Below are 16,574 nucleotides of genomic sequence, written 5' to 3' on the forward strand. Positions count from 1 at the left end.
TAATATATAGTACCTTCAGAAGGAAGGCTGAAGAAACTTTACTCTGTTCCACAGAACATTCTGATAAATTACTGAGGACCTCAGTGGAAAGCCTGGACTGTACCCCCTTAGCCCAGAGTGAGAGCCCAGACAGAACCCCTCCATCCCTGCAGCCTGGGCCTCCCTTCTCCCCAATGCTTTCTGACAAGACAGTCCTAAGCTTCCTGTTGCTGTTGTCCCAGCCTCCTGGTCAAGATCCTACAATTATGCATAATTTATTCCACATGTTTGTGCTATTGCCAGAGGCATTGGTCATAAAAGTTTCAATGGTTTAGATGAGTTTTCTTTTGAAAAAATTGTCCCCAGGGTGTTGCACTGAATGGTAAATTAACACCCACCCATCCACAGGCCTCCTCTTGGCACATGTTCTAGCTTCGATGCTCCCTATAAAACATTCATTAAATACAGCCTCACAGGCAGCACCAGGCCATGATGGGAGGACAAGTGCCTGCATCCACACTGGATAGACATATGGGTGACAACAAGCCCCATTAGGTAAACTTTTGGGACTACTTAAATGGGATTTTATTGTCCTTTTAGTGATATGTTTTATAGAAGATTCATTTCAGGCTACATTTGCTATTTCCCCAGCTTGCTATGTGCTCTGTTCATATACACAAGAATATGTTTCTCCCTCTTCCTTGAAGTCCCAATTATCTGATCAAATCTATGTCCAATGACATTATCATACACATGGTGTCTCTCACACATACAAACACACACTCTTACACATGCTCACACCACTAGCACACCCATCCCACCACACACACAAACATTCTCAACAACTCAGGAATGGTCTGAACAACTGATCATTCATGCACTCATTCATTCTGACAGTGGTTAGCACTACTATGATTTTTGCCAACATTTTACTACTTCTCAAAGCAAGGACCTGGATTACATGACCTCTTCCTGGTAGGTTCTAAAATTAGACTGAGTTATTGACTTTGTGCAGACCACTTGTTCTCAGACCTACTCCCTGAATGTAGCAACTCCCTGCTATTGCTAAACTCTGGGTTGCCTCACCATCTCCTGATTGCCTCAACTTCCCCAAGTCTAACACCTTTGGAATTAGTTCCTTGTATTATTTCCCCTCTATTGAACTAAAGGCTTGAACTTTGTTTTCTGACTATTCTCTAACTCAGTGATTTTCCACCTTCTTTATCTCATGGCACACATTACTAATTACTAAAATTCTGCAGCACACCAAAATATATTATACTTATATTTTTTTGTCAATCTGACAAAAATATAGGTATAATTTTGACTCATTCTCACCAAATGGCTATTATGTTGCCTGTTGTAATTTTTAAATTTGACAATCTAAGGGAAAAGAAGTCAGTGCCCCTGACTAAAAAGGTATTGCATGTTTTAAAAATTCTTGTGGCACACCAGTTGAAAATAGCTGCTGTAACTCATACAGAGTTTATTGTAAGAATGGAGGCAGGAGTAGGAATTAGAAGGGGTAGAGTTTAATCATCTTGTATGAACAGAAGAAAATTGTTCCTTTGAGGAAACTTGAGAAAACCTCCAAATATGCCCAGGACAGACTATTTCAGAAAAGATTAAAGCTAATCCACAAGCCAAGGGGGGGTGGGGGTGGGAATGAGTCTATTTTTTTATTAAAAGACTAGAGGCCCAATGCATGAATTCATGCACAGGTGGGATCTTGAGAGAGAGGGCATGGGACATGAACATCCCTCCGGGTGGGTGGTGGGATGCCAGGTATCCAGATCCATTCCAGGGACATTTGCACCAGTTGTCAGTTGTCAGTTGTTGGTTGTCGAAGCCAACTGGTGGCCACTTTTATATCCCTTCTTCCTTGTGGAGTTTCTAGGGAGGGGAAGTGGCCACAGTGCCCAAGGCTGACTTCCAGGAGGCCAGCAGTGCTGTAGGAATATTGCTGGTGGCACTGGCTCATTGGTGCCTGGCCTGTTCTCCAGAGATTGGACCTGCAGACTACTGAGGGAGGGAGTGGCTGCTGTCTGGCTGGTGGGTGCCAGGATGGGTTAGTCAGCTGAGTGGCACTCCCACTGTGGGAGTGCAATGACCACCAGGGGGCAGCTCCTGCATTGAGCATCTGCCCCTTGTGGTCAGTGATTGTCACAGCAACCGATTGTTCTGATCATTTGGTCCTAATTAATGGTCGCTTAGGTTTTTATATAGAGAGAGACAGACTCTAGCCCTGGCTGGGTGGCTCAGATTGTTGGAGCATCAGCCCATATACCAAAAGGTTATGTGTTCAACTTTGGGTCAGGGCCCATACCTAGGTTGCAGGTTTGATCCCTGGTCAGGATGCATTCGGGAGGCAAACAAATGTTTCTCTCTCAGTGTGTTTTTCTCATTCTCTTTCTTCCTTTCTCTCTCTCTAAAATCAATAAAAACCTCAGGTGAGGATTGAAAAATAATAAAAAGTTCCAGACCTTTGGAAATATAATATATATCTGTGTTTATATTTCAGATTTCTCCCTATTGTCTTGCTGTAAACTGAGCTAATTCTACTCACTAATGTCTTCAGTGGAAACAGGGTGTCACCCACCAAAATGTATACAAATCAATGAAGAAAAAGTAGGATATGTAGTTTGTCTCATACCCATTTTTCCAACAAATACCACAGTCCTTACTGCCTGTAGTATAATGGTAAAGAGGAAGAACCAACCACAATTTTTAGAAGCATTTGAGGATATGGCAAAACATTTGAAAGACAGAGGAGCATAGTGGCCAAAAGTTTAGTTGCTCCTAAGTCAGATCCTTGGGCTCATATTCTGGTTCTACTTCATATTCGTAATGTGTTATTTATTTCTTCAAGCTTCAGTTTTATCATGTATACAATGAAGGTAATAAAGTTTTTGAAATTTAAATGAAATAAAGCCTATAAAGCCTTGCCCATAGTGAACACTCCATAAATATTACTTGTAATTTTATAATTATTACCACTTTCACCATGCCCATATCCTTAAAATTCATAAAAATAGATATAAGAATAGCCAAATTACCACTGTCTAGGAAAAGAGTTTATCCCCCAAAGTTATGAACTAATAACCAACATCATCTCTCACATCAGGGGGGAAAAAATCACAAACTCTCAGAACAACAGAGGCTATAACCCAATTTCCCCATGTGATAACTGAAGCAGAATAGACCCAGAGAAGGACTCAACTATCTGATGAAAGCACCATAAGCCAGCCAATGTTTGGGCTTTATTTCTGTTGACACTCCTCAATGTGGAAGTATAGTTATCACCTCATTACAGTTATAAGATATCATTTCAGATCAGCATTATGCTGATGATATATGAGTTGTTCTCAGAGAAGCCTCATAAAGAGAGTTAAAATGTAGTGCCACCCTGGCTGGGCAGCTCAGTTCGTTGGAGCATCATCCTGTATACCAAAAGTTTGTGGTATACAGGATGATTCTGGTCAGGACACATATCTATGTTTCAGGTTTGATCCCCAATGAAGCTGTGTACTAGAGGCAACTTAGCAATGTTTCTCTCTCTCTCTTTATCTCTCTCTAAATATTAATAAACACTAATGACCTGGTGCATGGATTTGAGCACATTGAAAGGAAATTAATTAGTTCCTCTGAGGCAGGGACTAATGTAGGTGGTCCCAGGTGGTGGCCAGCAGTGTGTGACTGGGCAAGATGGGCTGGGCATCCCTGGAGCCAACCTCCCATGGTCCCTCCCTAGCCAGTCACACCTGGGCTGGTGCTGCGCTTTGAAGCACATTTGTGGAGTGAGTGAGGTCCCTCTGGCAGGTGAGATTCCTCGACCTGGCCTCTGGGGATCAAGCTGAAACCAGCTTTCTGACAACCCCCAAGGGGTCCCGATTGTAGAAAGAATCATGAGGAATCAGTATCACTCCTCTCTAGTTCCGGGGCTTGTCACCCAAGAACTGCTGCTGCCAAGTGACCACAATTCAGCAGCTCCTGTGTTGAGCGTCTGCCTCCTGATGGTCAATGCATGTCATAGTCACCAGCCGGTTGGACAGTCGCTTAGCCTTTTATAGATAGATATAGATAGATATAGATATAGATATGGATATGGATATGGATATGGATATAGATATAGATATAGATATAGATAGATATAGATATGGATATAGATATAGATATAGATATAGATATAGATATAGATATAGATATAGATATAGATATAGATATAGATATAGATATAGATATAGATATAGATATAGATATAGATAGATATAGATAGATCTTTGGGTGAAGATTTAAAAAAAAAAAAGGTAGTGTGCCATAGCTTGACATCATATTTAATGATTTAATGATGAAAGACAAGTTTGTTTGTTTTTTTCTCCTAAAGTCAAGAATAAGAAAAGAAAGTCCATTTCATCACTTCTATTCAACACTGTAGAAGAGATTCTAGAAATGGCAATTAGGCAAAAAGATAAAATGCATCCATATTGGAAAAGGAAGAAGTAAAAGTATCTATATTCATAGATGAGAAAATCCTAAAGAATCCACTAAAAACTATTAGAATTAATAAATGAGTTCAGCAAAGTTGGGGAAACAAAATCAATATAAAAAATCAATTATATTTCTATATGTTATCAATAAATAATTCAAAATTAAAGTTAAGAAAATAATATTTGCAATAAAATAATTATAAACAAATTTAACAGAAGATGTGCTGGAACAATTAAATATCTACATGCAAAAAAATATTTTTGGACCCCTAATTTACATAAAAAACAAAACTAATTCAAAATGGATCATATATCTAAATCTAAGAGCTAACACTATAAAACTTATAGAAGAAAATCTAGGAGTATAGCTCTATGACACTAGATTAGGCACTGGTTTTTTAGATATGACACAAAAACACAAGTGACAAAAGAAAAAATAGGTAAACTATATCACAAAACTTCAAATTACATCATCAATAAAATTTTTAAGTCCATAGGAAGAGAGAAAATATTTATAAATCATATTATCTGACAAAGGGCTGGTGTCCAGATTATGTAAGTAACTCTTTCAGACATAAACAAACATAAACAAACAACAATAAAAATGACAATTATTCAGTTGAGAGGAAAAAGTTTGGCTAAAGATTGGAATAGATATTTTCCCAAAGAAAACATAGAAGTGGCCAATAAGCACATGAAAAGATAGATAACATCATTAGTAATTAGGAAAGTAATAATTAAAACCACAATGAAATATCACTCTACACAACTAAGATAGATAAAATAAAATAAAAAGACAACAAGTGTTGGTGAGGATGTGGAGAAACTGGAACCCCCATGTATTGCTGGTTAGAATGTAAAATGGAGCAATCACTTTGGAAATTGATATGACAGTTCTTCAAAATGTTAAACATAGAGTTACCATATGACCCAGTATTTCCACTCTTATGTATATATCCAAGAGAAATGAAAACATACACCCACAAATATGTATAGCAGCATTATTTATAATAGCCTCAAAAGTGGAAACCATCCAAATGTCCATCAACTGATGAATATCTAAACACAATGAAATATATCCAAAATTCAGAACATTGCTTGGCGATAAAAAAAAAAAAAAAATGGAGTACTGATATAGCTATGACATGGATGAATCATGAACACATTTTACTAAGTGAAAGAAGCTAAATACTACATTTTGCATGGTTCCATTTATAATATGAAAGTCTAGAATAGGCAAATCTATAGAAGCAGAAAATAGAGTAGTTGCTTCCCAGGGCTTGCTTGGTAACTATTGGATCTAGGGTTTCTTTGGGGGAAGATAAAAATATTTTAAATATAAACTGTGGCAATGACTGCACAAATCTGTGAATGTACTGAAAATCATGAATTGTATACTTTAAATGGGTGAATTTTATGGTCTAAGAATTAAATCTCAATAAAGATGTGTGTTTTTTTTAAATGAACTTGATATTTTTAAAATTAAAAAAAAAAGCAATGGGCCTGGGAGATCAGGCAGAGCTGATTTTGATTACTAGTTCCCACACAATTAGCTATGTGATCTTCAGCAAGTTCCTAGACCACTCTGGATCTTAATAAATGGTAGGTTTTATAATTCAAAAGGAAAGAAAGTAATAAGAGGTGGGAAGGTGCAGCCTGAGGATTACAATGAAGGCATAGGTAATCCTCGGGGATGAAAGAAGCCCATCGAAGTTTGCCTGCTAGACTTTGATTCTTAGTCCCTGTCTATTCCCCAGAGGAAGGTAGTTTTTCTAAATATCCCACACATGATGGTGCCCCAGGGCCATGTCGTGTAGTGAGTACAGACCACAATTCTTCCTGTAGGCAAGAGCAGCATCCCTCCCATCAGGCAGCACTAGGTGCTCCTCCCTCCCTCATCTCCCATCTTTGGCTAGATTTATAACAAAAACAGAAGCATTTACACTATTAACAGAACTGGGGGAATACAGAAGGATGCTAACAGTCAAATTCCAGGCCATTTTAATCTTACACTGCTCATTTGGGAAGGTCATTCCCACCTCCACCCTGCCCTGGTGTTCATAAAGCATTGAATGCTTTGAGCTTTGCATTCTCAATGGTGTAATGAAAATAGATGTTGAATGCTAAAACATAAACATATGTATCATTTATAATGCATTCAGATGTTTTTCAATTATTCATGGTTCCTGAGAGTTACTTGACCTATCATGCATATATATCCAAGCAATGTTTGTATTAGAACCATGGCCTCAATGTATGCAATCCCCGCTCCTTGACATTCCTGTCTGTGGAATTAAAATTAAATGAGTCAGTGGTCAATAAAAGCTACATGTGATTTCCATAAAATTATCTATTGTATATTGCTCTGGGTTGGAAAAAGAAGCTGACAGGACACAGATTGCTTGCTTTCAGATGAGGGAGTGGTGATAATTACTCTTTCCTAAGAATGAATTCATTATTTCCCTGAATAACTGGTGGTCCTGGACTTAACTTGCTGTCAAGGAAAAGAAAAATAACTCAAAGGGCCACCCTCTTTCTGTTCAAAGTCCTATTTTCTTTAAAATAAAATTTAAAAAGCAAGTGTTCTGGGCTCAAAAACAAGACATTCTTCTGTTTTGATGCTTGAATAAATTTGCATGTTAACATGAATGGTTTCAACTTAAAGAATGTCAAATTAAATACAATTTGAATTCAAACCCAAGATGGAGAAAATATATGCACAAAACAACAGATTTTCAATCTTGTCGATTTTTTTTTCAGGAACCAGATTAGGAAAGACATAAACACACACACACACACACACACACACACACACACACACACACACACTTGGTTTCAAAGAAGGGTGGCACTCAGAGGAGACAGGCACTGCCAAAGTGGAGCCCCCACATTGTACCCCCACCTCACACACAACAGGAGTATTTACGAATCACAGCTCAAATTCTAAAGTTCTGTTTCAATGTCTGAATGCCACTATAAAACTCAGAAATACAACTCAGAAGCCATGGTCACCATCACATTTCTACTTTTGGAGGCCTACCCAGGTAAGATGAAATATAAGGAGCATTATATGAGTAGCTCAAGCAAATGCAGGCATGAATTTTCTTCTTTTGGCCCTAAGAGCCATTTCTTCCTTTAGCCTCATTGCACTTAAAGGCAGGATATAAAGTGGTTAGATTTATATACTGTTGGCAATGGGTCTGGGTTGAAATCCCAGATCCCCTCATTTACTTGCTGGGTAAACTCTGGCAAATGACTTAATCTGTGGACATACTTTTTTTTTTATTACTTTTCATTTACATACAATAATGCCAGACTCATAAATTTATTGTGACAATAAAATAGTAATATAAGGTGCTTAGTACAGTGCCTTGCTTAGTGCAAGCAAGCATTCAATAAAGGTTAGCTGTCATTGCTGGTTGGTATGGTTATTATTATTATATATTTAGGTGATGGAGTCCAGTGGAACCAGGCCTGACAACAGTTTCTTTCTTCTCCAACCTGCTCTCTGATATTGTCCAGATACCATCCAGGAAAGAGAGACAAATCAAGTTATGGCAAAAGCCTGCTACCTATGAGCTCTGACTGCAGGACAATCAGAGATGTCATGCTCTCATTTCATCCTGTCTCACCTCTGTCAACCCCTTCTCACAGCCCAGTCTCTGTCCATGAAGGAGTTCCCAATGAAATGACAACATGATCTTAATAAATAAAGAGGACAGTGAGAAAAAGCACCAGCATCTTACCTCATCCTCACTCTCAAGCATGTTGGTCCCCAATTTCTGGACAACAGTCTGGTCACTCTTCTTTAGCAATTTTTCTCGAACTTTGGTTTCATACTCAGGCCGGGAGTGTTCCTAAAACCCAAGAGTCAAAGAGTAGTTAGTAAACAGGCAGAATAGCAATCTTGGCCTGTGGGTTACAACCAGACACCACAAGTACAGTAAAGTCAGGACATAGCATCAGATTCTATTGGACATAAGCTGCCACATCACATATAATCATGAGGAGTCTAGACCAAGAACACAATATGGGAGAGAAAGGGGACACACAACACTTGTTACCACACTGAAAACCAAACCTGGGCACGTTCCTGGGGATGGCACCAGTGTTGAGAAAGGAGAAAGGAAGTGTTAACTTGGCAGCTGATACAAAGAAAAGCCACATGCTTTGCATAGCAGTTTGACCAAAGCCAGAGGGATTCATCTGTTTATCCCACCAACTATCTGCATACCTCAAACTAGCCAGATCCCAGCTGGAGAAACAGATGTGCCCCACATCTGGGAGTTAGGGCAACGACAAAACTTCCTCCCTGTTCTATTATTCTACAAGCTAAAATACCGACTAATAAAAATCAAAGTTAAAGGTGGCCATGGGGAATCCTAAAACTCACTTGCCTGGGCCTGTTTCCTGTACAGCCTAAATGATTAACTCATTGGCAAGTACACCAGTGCTCAAGATATATCACTGAGCCATTCAGCAATACAAATATGAATGGTGAATCACCAGTCATGGGAAAGCACACCTAACTAATCACGAAGACCATGGTCAAATCAAGTCAGATGCTAGAGCAGGAAGATGCATGACTGACCAAGGAAAATTTAACTGTGTACACCTGGACGCATTGGCAGGTCTTCCCCGAAACATCCAAGGACAAATAACTATAGGTGTGAGGACTTCATGTTCCTATATCATTTAAAAATAACTCCTAGGCAGGGATTACAACTCCATCAGAGATTCCAGAAGCCAACAAGCTAGGCTCCTGGCCTGTCTTTGGCTTTTCCAAGATGTGCCATGATGTTGGAGAGGAGAAACCATCTGTGTGACTAATAAACATAACCAATACAACAGGAGATGATGCTATGTAAGTGTTTTTATGGCACAACATCATCAACCAATCTCTTAGGAACAACCAAACCCAAGAGTCACCCCCTGGATCAGTGCAAACTTCTGCCTAATAGGCCTCCTTGTGGAACCAGCTGGATACCATAAAGACTTATTGAAAGATTTCTTTGGGTGGGAGACCTGCCAGACCCAAGAGACTTTTGCTCAAAAGTGGGGCAATCTTCAGCTCAGTGAGCCCCTCTTGTCCAATTTACTTCTTTCAGTCAGGTCCTGGGTGCTCCTAGGACATCTTAGCGTGTGTGGCCTCATGTGAATACTCCATCCTCACTGAAGGTAGAATCCATATATATATTTTCTCATTTGTCATGGAATCTATGATGCTGTTAGTCCCAGGGCATATGCTTAATGTAAAGGGCTGGATAGAGTGAGCATTATGTACTCAATACATTACCATGCCCATTTGCTCAAAGGCAAGCTGACTAATTAGAGCAAGGAGAAGAAATCACACCACAGACATGGAGAGCCCACATAGGCTCCAGAACAAGACTAAATTGGGGATTTCACTTGCTTGGCCATAAAACATCAGGGCCACAAAGTCAGAGGTCCTGTGCCCAAGGCAAGGCCCATCAGTTACTATAGGAGAGTATGGAAAAGGCCTACTCTCCATGCAGCTACCATATTGCTTATGATATCCTTAGCAAGTGGATACATAGGCACTTGGAAGTGCCTCTGGTCCTTCTAGCCACTGTCTTCAGCACTGCATCCAAAAATGTCCACAATATGGATAGAATCTATCTGATATTGACATCTGCTCTTCCGTCAATGGGGGAATAGATAACTGAGCAACCATGTCATGCTATTCCTTGCCAACTCACCAACATCGAGAATGGGCCCCTAGTTCTTAAAAGAGTCTGGTGGAAAGGCTCATTTCCATCCTTTAATTACAGGTTAAAGCAGGATGTAAAACCATTTTTGCCCAACTGTGTAAGAACCTATCCTTAGCTCATGCTTAAATTCACATGGTGTACTGGTTTACACTGTAAAGGTCTAGGGGTTTTCTTCTTTTGTGAGCATCAAAGACAACCAGCACCCATGCCTCTCCCTTGACCCTCAGAAGGCTTACAGAGGCATTCTGCCATTCTCTGCTCTGGGAGAGATTCCTATTTTCTTGATTTATGCTCACTTATGCTACATCTCATATCACAACCAATGATATGAGATGTAGAAGTATGTTGAATGACATCTCAAGGCTACCACAAGGCTTGCCTCTTGTCCCATCTCTTTTCCAGAGAGGAACACTGGGTTATCTGGCTACCTATCAGGACAAATTTCTTACAGCTTAAGAGTAGAGAGGAAATTTGAATTATTAGTCTCAGTGCATATCAATCACGGCTTAGCTCATAAAGCCAAGCTAGAAGAGCTGCCACAATGAGGCCTGGCCAGTGACTGGCTGATGTTACAGTGCACATAAGTGGTCATTTCATTCAAAATGGTCTATTTGTATCATCAAAGCAAAGCAAGGACCCAGAGAAGCATGCAAAAGAACTCACTTCTTCCTCTTCTATACCAGTCAGGTCCCAGAAGTAGCCCAATCGCATCTGTAATCTCTTCCAGTTTTCAAGAAACATGGTAGCTTAAAAGGAAAGAAAAAATTCTGTCAATTTTGAAGAATAGATTTTAACTACTCTTTGGTGGAAAAGAATAAACTTATAAAATTCAAATTTAGGAGTTTTCTTTAAATTTGTATTTCTTTCCTCCTACTTCTATCTGGAATGGCTCTAAATATTCCACATCCTTAAAAGCCGAGGAAACACTCACACACACACACATATCTTTCCCCACTTCTAGGTTATGAGAAGAGGGTAAACATGATCTCAAGAAGTGAGGAAGGGTGGCAGAATAAATAAAATAAGAATAAGTTTGTAGACATTTTCTGACAAACTTCATTTTGTCTATGAATACATTCATTCTTCATATATCTTCCTCAACACTCTCACTTTTTTTTCTCCATTTTTTTTTTGTCTCCAACACCACTTCCCTTCTGTGGGCCCTAATATTTGCATTCTGAGATTATGTAACAGTCCCCTAATAGTTTTTCCTAACTCCAGAGTCTCAGCCTCCCAACCCACCTTGCATGCAGCTGATAGATTAATCTCCCTTAAGTGACATTCATTCATCTATTTCTTAGCCAATATTTGTTGAATGCCTATTACATATACACATCAACTAGTCTGCCTGCCCCCTTGAAGGGCCAGCCAATGTGCTCCAGAAAGACCAACAACCTCTACTCCACAGCCATGGTCTATGATACCAGGATTGAGCTTCTGATCTAGAGCATGCCAATGGACCAGATTCCCACTTTTGAAAACTGAAACCAAAAAACATGAAGAGAAGCAGAAAAGGCATAAACCAAGCAGCACATAAAAGAATGAAAAGGGCCTGTGATTTCTGATAGCAACTCTAGCTCCAGTTCCCCAATGACCTGGCTATATTTCTTGCATCCATGAATTTGCTTCTTGCCTTATTAAAATAAATCTCTTGTTATTTGAGAGAACTTGAATGAATTTTTAATCGTAAAAAAAGAACTAGGCCCAGCTAAGGTATCTGCAACACAGAACAATGTTCTAGGCATCATGAAGGAGATGAGATGACTCTGGTGTGGATTTTGCTCTCAGGATGTTTACAGTCTATGTGGGGAGGTTTTAAATAACTACAATACAAGGCATACAGTGACTGGGTCTAAGAAGGATACAGATAAAATGCTATGGACATGCAGGAAAGGGATTACTAGCTGCCAGAGAAGGCATTTGAGCCGAGTCTTGAAGAGCAATAGCATTCAGGCAGTAAAGAAGATGTGGAGAGAGGAAGGATGCCCTATTCCCCCATTCCTTACCTCTACTGAAACTTTCAATGGCTATTTATGGCCTAAGTTCTCTCTGGATTCTGAAACCCTGTATATCTGGCCAGATTGACCTAAATCCATTCCCACCATTTATCAATGTACACCTTATGCCTGCATTGCTGCTGACACCATCTCCTCCCTGTCCTCTTCATTTCTAACTTGTGCAAATTGTCCCCTTGTCCTATACTACTAACCAATGTCTACCTTCATCCTTTCATGACCAGCTCAAGTCCCCACTTCTTTCATAAGATCAAACTCAAGGGTACCCACTCCTCCACACTCCTACTACCCTTAAGGTCTGCTGCCTGGAAAGGGAAGGGATATGGCCCTCCTTGGAGCCGCCCATACACCTCTACACATGATAAGAATCTGGGTGCCCTTCATTGTATGCTGCGCTGGACTGTTGGCTGCCATTCAGGTCTATAGTATAGTAATAGATTTGTAAACTTTCTTGACTTCTAGATGCCTGTTTACCTCGGGCACAGCACACAACTGAGCATAACAACCATGGACTGGTTAAATATACAATTATCATACTTAAAGCTTCATTTGCTTTACTTGGTACAATATGACAGTGCACTGATCTCTACGTTTTCTTCTAGGACTAGCGAATTTTTTCATGTAAGTGCATCCTGACCTCCCAACAGTGGCATCACCCTGGGGATGCAATGAGACCAAGAAGGATGTTACTCTTCTCAGTGCCTGAGGAAAATTCTGCAAGGTCCATGAAGGATAGAAGTCAGACAGTGGAAATCGGCAAGAGAAACAAAAGAGTCATTGAAAGATGAGCCATGATGACAAGGGAGGGCCAAACAAACACCGATGAAGAGCTGCTCAAACTTCCTGGTGCATATTATGTGCCAGGCACTGTGCTAAGTGCTTTGTACACATATCTCACTCACTAATCACAGAACATTATGGGACAGATATTACTTCACCCATTTTACAGATGAGAACAATGATTCTCAAGGGTTAAGTGTTGTGTCTCAGGTTACATTGGACCTTGGGTATTAACTTCAGCAACCCAATGCTAGATTCACATTAGATTGCTATGGGAGCCGCACATTAGCCAGTCCCCTAAGAAAAAAAAAAAAAAGAAAAAAAAAGAATTTATAAACCTTGTCCCTTTTCTTTTTAATAGGGCTTCAACCTTTTTCCAAAGTTCCCTGGAGTTTGAGGCCAGAACAGCAGAGAGGCTAGGCCCTAAGACTCCAACCAGGTTTCTCTGTCTAGTACCTTCCATGAACCCCCTATCTCAACAATCTGCTCTCCCACTCCACAATAGCCTGAGTCTCTTTCTGTGGAGAACCACTTTTTCTTCCCAGCTTTATTCTTGGCAGGCCTGGGCCCTGGCCCAGGCCCACCCAGCAAAGCACCACTGATCATAATAATCATGGTAACAAGAAGCATTATTATGATTTTTAATTGTAACATGTAGGCAATCATGCCCAGGGGCTCTTGGCTGCTGTTACTAAATATACAATCACATAAAACATAGCAAGGCTGTTAAAAAGACAAAACCAAACTCTACCTTTTGCCAGGAAGCTCTGACACAATCTCACCCTTTTTACTTTCCCTACACTACTATCTGAGAAGAAGAGAGAGGAGCCAGGGATGAGGGTAAAAAATTATTAGGCTCTCGGGAGGGGTGAGAGGTACTTGTTCATTACAGCTATTGAGAGAGAAGAGGCAGTTGTTGGGGCTTGAAAGTGGGCAAGTAAAAATGAAAACCAAGTTTCTCTACAACAAGGAATTAAGCAGCTCATCAAAGTTCTTAAGGATCATGGGCCCGGTGTTACTAAGCTACAGCTATTCGATCACCATAATAGCTACAAGACAAATCAATGGCATTAGGATTGCAACATATCAAAATATGAATGCACATTCTGAATTCCAAGTCCATTCAAGTGGATTTGCGAGTAATTACAATGATGCCCTTGCTGGATGAGGAGACAGAACTGCCTGACTTCCCAGGTAACAAATTTCAACTTCCGTCTGTTTTACTGACCATTCGTGTGAATATTTTCAGAGCTTTATGGTCACAAGTGCCTTTTCCTCCTACCTCAGTCTCATGAACTGACCACTGCCTGTATGTTCTGGTTTGCAGCTGTTTTCCCTGAGAGTAGAATGGCCCTGGAAGTTGTTGCTGATGGCCTAGGAATATGGAAATCTTTCTAGTCTGGTTCTATCTCCACCCAAGTAGTCTGTGATCCAATTGGGAAGCTAAGGGCTTGCATATCCATGATGAGTAAAAAGCAGGTGGCTACTCAAGATGGGCTGAAACATGTCGACTTAGTCTCTTTTTTTAATACACGTGGGTGTGCCTTCTTGGAAATGCTCAGTTACCACAAGGTTGTTATTCCAATTTATCCCAGTTTGTAAAAATACAAGTTTGTGTGTGTGAGTGTGTGTGTGTGTGTGTGTGTGTGTGTGTGTGTGTGGTGTCAGATGGCTATGGCCTAGAGAAAGTTTATTACCCTAATACTCTGGGATGGGCGGGACAGAAAGGAGGAGAAAGACAATGAAGGAAATCTTTGTTCTTTCCTTCACAAATCCCTTCACAAAGTGGAATACTGAAAACACCACTGTGGTATTAAGTAAAATCGCTACAGTCTATACTCATGGTATCCTAGAAATTACACTGAACCTGGAGTCAGGATACCAGGTATAGGCCCTTTACAACCAGCTAACACTGTGACCATGGACATGATCCCACCAATCTGCTATTATGGGCGATAGCTATGACCTTATATGTCTTAGATGTTCCTGGAGGTGCATTATGGCTGTGCTATGAATTTTTAAAATATTCACTGATTCAAATTTTGAATAAATCATACATGAGACTAATACAAGGTTACTATTTCTGTATTTTTAAATATATACATGATAATATCCCTAGTTCTATTTTTATATATAAGTAAAAGAGGTATACCTATTATCCCTAAGATACTTCTTGAGATACAAGGACTAAATGCTAAAGAAAACAAACTGAAGTATATGGCCATTAAAGCCTGGTCACTGTACCTATTTCAAGGTACTGCTCATATAAGTGAGTCTCATGATAACCACTTACCCCACAGAGCCATGAAGATGGAGAAGAAGACAGTGGCAGGATTGTCAAACAGGTGGCTGGCCCGCGCTGTACCACAGGCTGAGCTGAGGTTCCAGTAATCACAGGCCTTGTCACACAGGGGACACATGGTGAAGGCGTTCTGCTGGTCACACATCTCTTTGCTGCAGTAGACAGAGGCTACTGGGTCAGGTGGAGCTCACACAGGACCCACCCCCAAACAAATCACCCCCAAGACATCTCCCACTTCTGAATCCATGGCTGAGCTTATCAATGCCATATATGAGGTGTGTTAAAGAAGGGATTGGATTTTTCACTTTGAGAGTGTTATTCTTCTGTTTTGTCAAAAAAAATAGATGGGCCACCTTTTGAGGTATGGAGCCCACACCATTAGAAGTGCCCCAACAGAAAGTTAGTGATCATCTGTCAAAGATGTACACTGAAAGATGGCTTATAAAACCCCCTTCAAAATGTGTGGAGTGTATGAGGTTGATGGTCAGCACCAACAACTGTGAATAAATCACCCGCCTGAACTTAGATTTCATCATCATTCAAGCATAGACTGTCTTCTTAAACCTACAGGCTGTCTCTTAAATGTATGACACTGGTCACAAGCTCTTTCTTCTGGAAGAAGAAGCTATGTGAAGAATAGAGTCAGATCTGAATTGGAAGACTTTTTCTAAGTACATCTGCATTTGTAGAATGGGGATTAATAACCTCAACCTAATAAAAATTATCATGACCATGAAATGGGATTAGGGGAAATGAAAGAATGAGGTAATTTTTTCCAAAGTCTAGATTCTATGATCTTCAAGAGAGAAGCATGAGTCAAATAACCATCGCCTATATTCTAACTGATTCTCAGTACATTTCTATTTAATGGACTGATGAATATATTTGAAATTCCATTCCTTCATTAGGTGATTAGCTGAATCCAATGAACTTAGGCTCATATGAGTGCTTATAAATAAGAACCAAGGAACTACCAGCCCTAACTGGCCTCCTAATATCTCTCCACACCATATATTGGCAGGAAAAGTAATGAACTTATCGTGCTGGTGTGTGATAGTCCTCCTGGGGAATGGGTAGAAGGTTAGGCTTTTGGTTTAGAGGAAAATGATGGAGAACTCAAGATTTCATGAAAATGAAGCACTGGGGAGGTAGGGGACCCCACACTGGAAACCACAGCTGTTTTCTCCAGAAAGAGGCAGCAGAGGGAGCTACAGAGCATGGCTGGCAAGTGGAAGGCCACTGCCAGGGTGAATAAGCTGGTACTCTGTGTGTGTTAAAC

General features: G+C 40.2%; 1 protein-coding gene across 2 annotated transcripts in view; it reads right to left on the minus strand.

The window, feature by feature from the left end:
- Positions 1-16,574, minus strand: part of ANO2 (anoctamin 2) — a 301,023-nt gene that overhangs the window by 129,558 nt on the left and 154,891 nt on the right. The window contains exons 12-15 of one of the 2 annotated variants that reach the window (XM_036455714.2): positions 15,287-15,447; positions 10,862-10,944; positions 8,548-8,559; positions 8,213-8,323 (exon numbers count right to left, since the gene is read on the minus strand). In XM_036455714.2, the coding sequence (XP_036311607.2) occupies positions 8,213-8,323; positions 8,548-8,559; positions 10,862-10,944; positions 15,287-15,447 (367 nt within the window). The remainder of the gene's footprint in view (positions 1-8,212; positions 8,324-8,547; positions 8,560-10,861; positions 10,945-15,286; positions 15,448-16,574) is intronic. The other variant, XM_036455715.2, reaches the window with a different exon arrangement.

The sequence above is a fragment of the Pipistrellus kuhlii genome, unplaced genomic scaffold, assembly GCF_014108245.1.
Source record: "Pipistrellus kuhlii isolate mPipKuh1 unplaced genomic scaffold, mPipKuh1.p scaffold_m20_p_3, whole genome shotgun sequence".
Lineage (NCBI taxonomy): Eukaryota > Metazoa > Chordata > Mammalia > Chiroptera > Vespertilionidae > Pipistrellus > Pipistrellus kuhlii.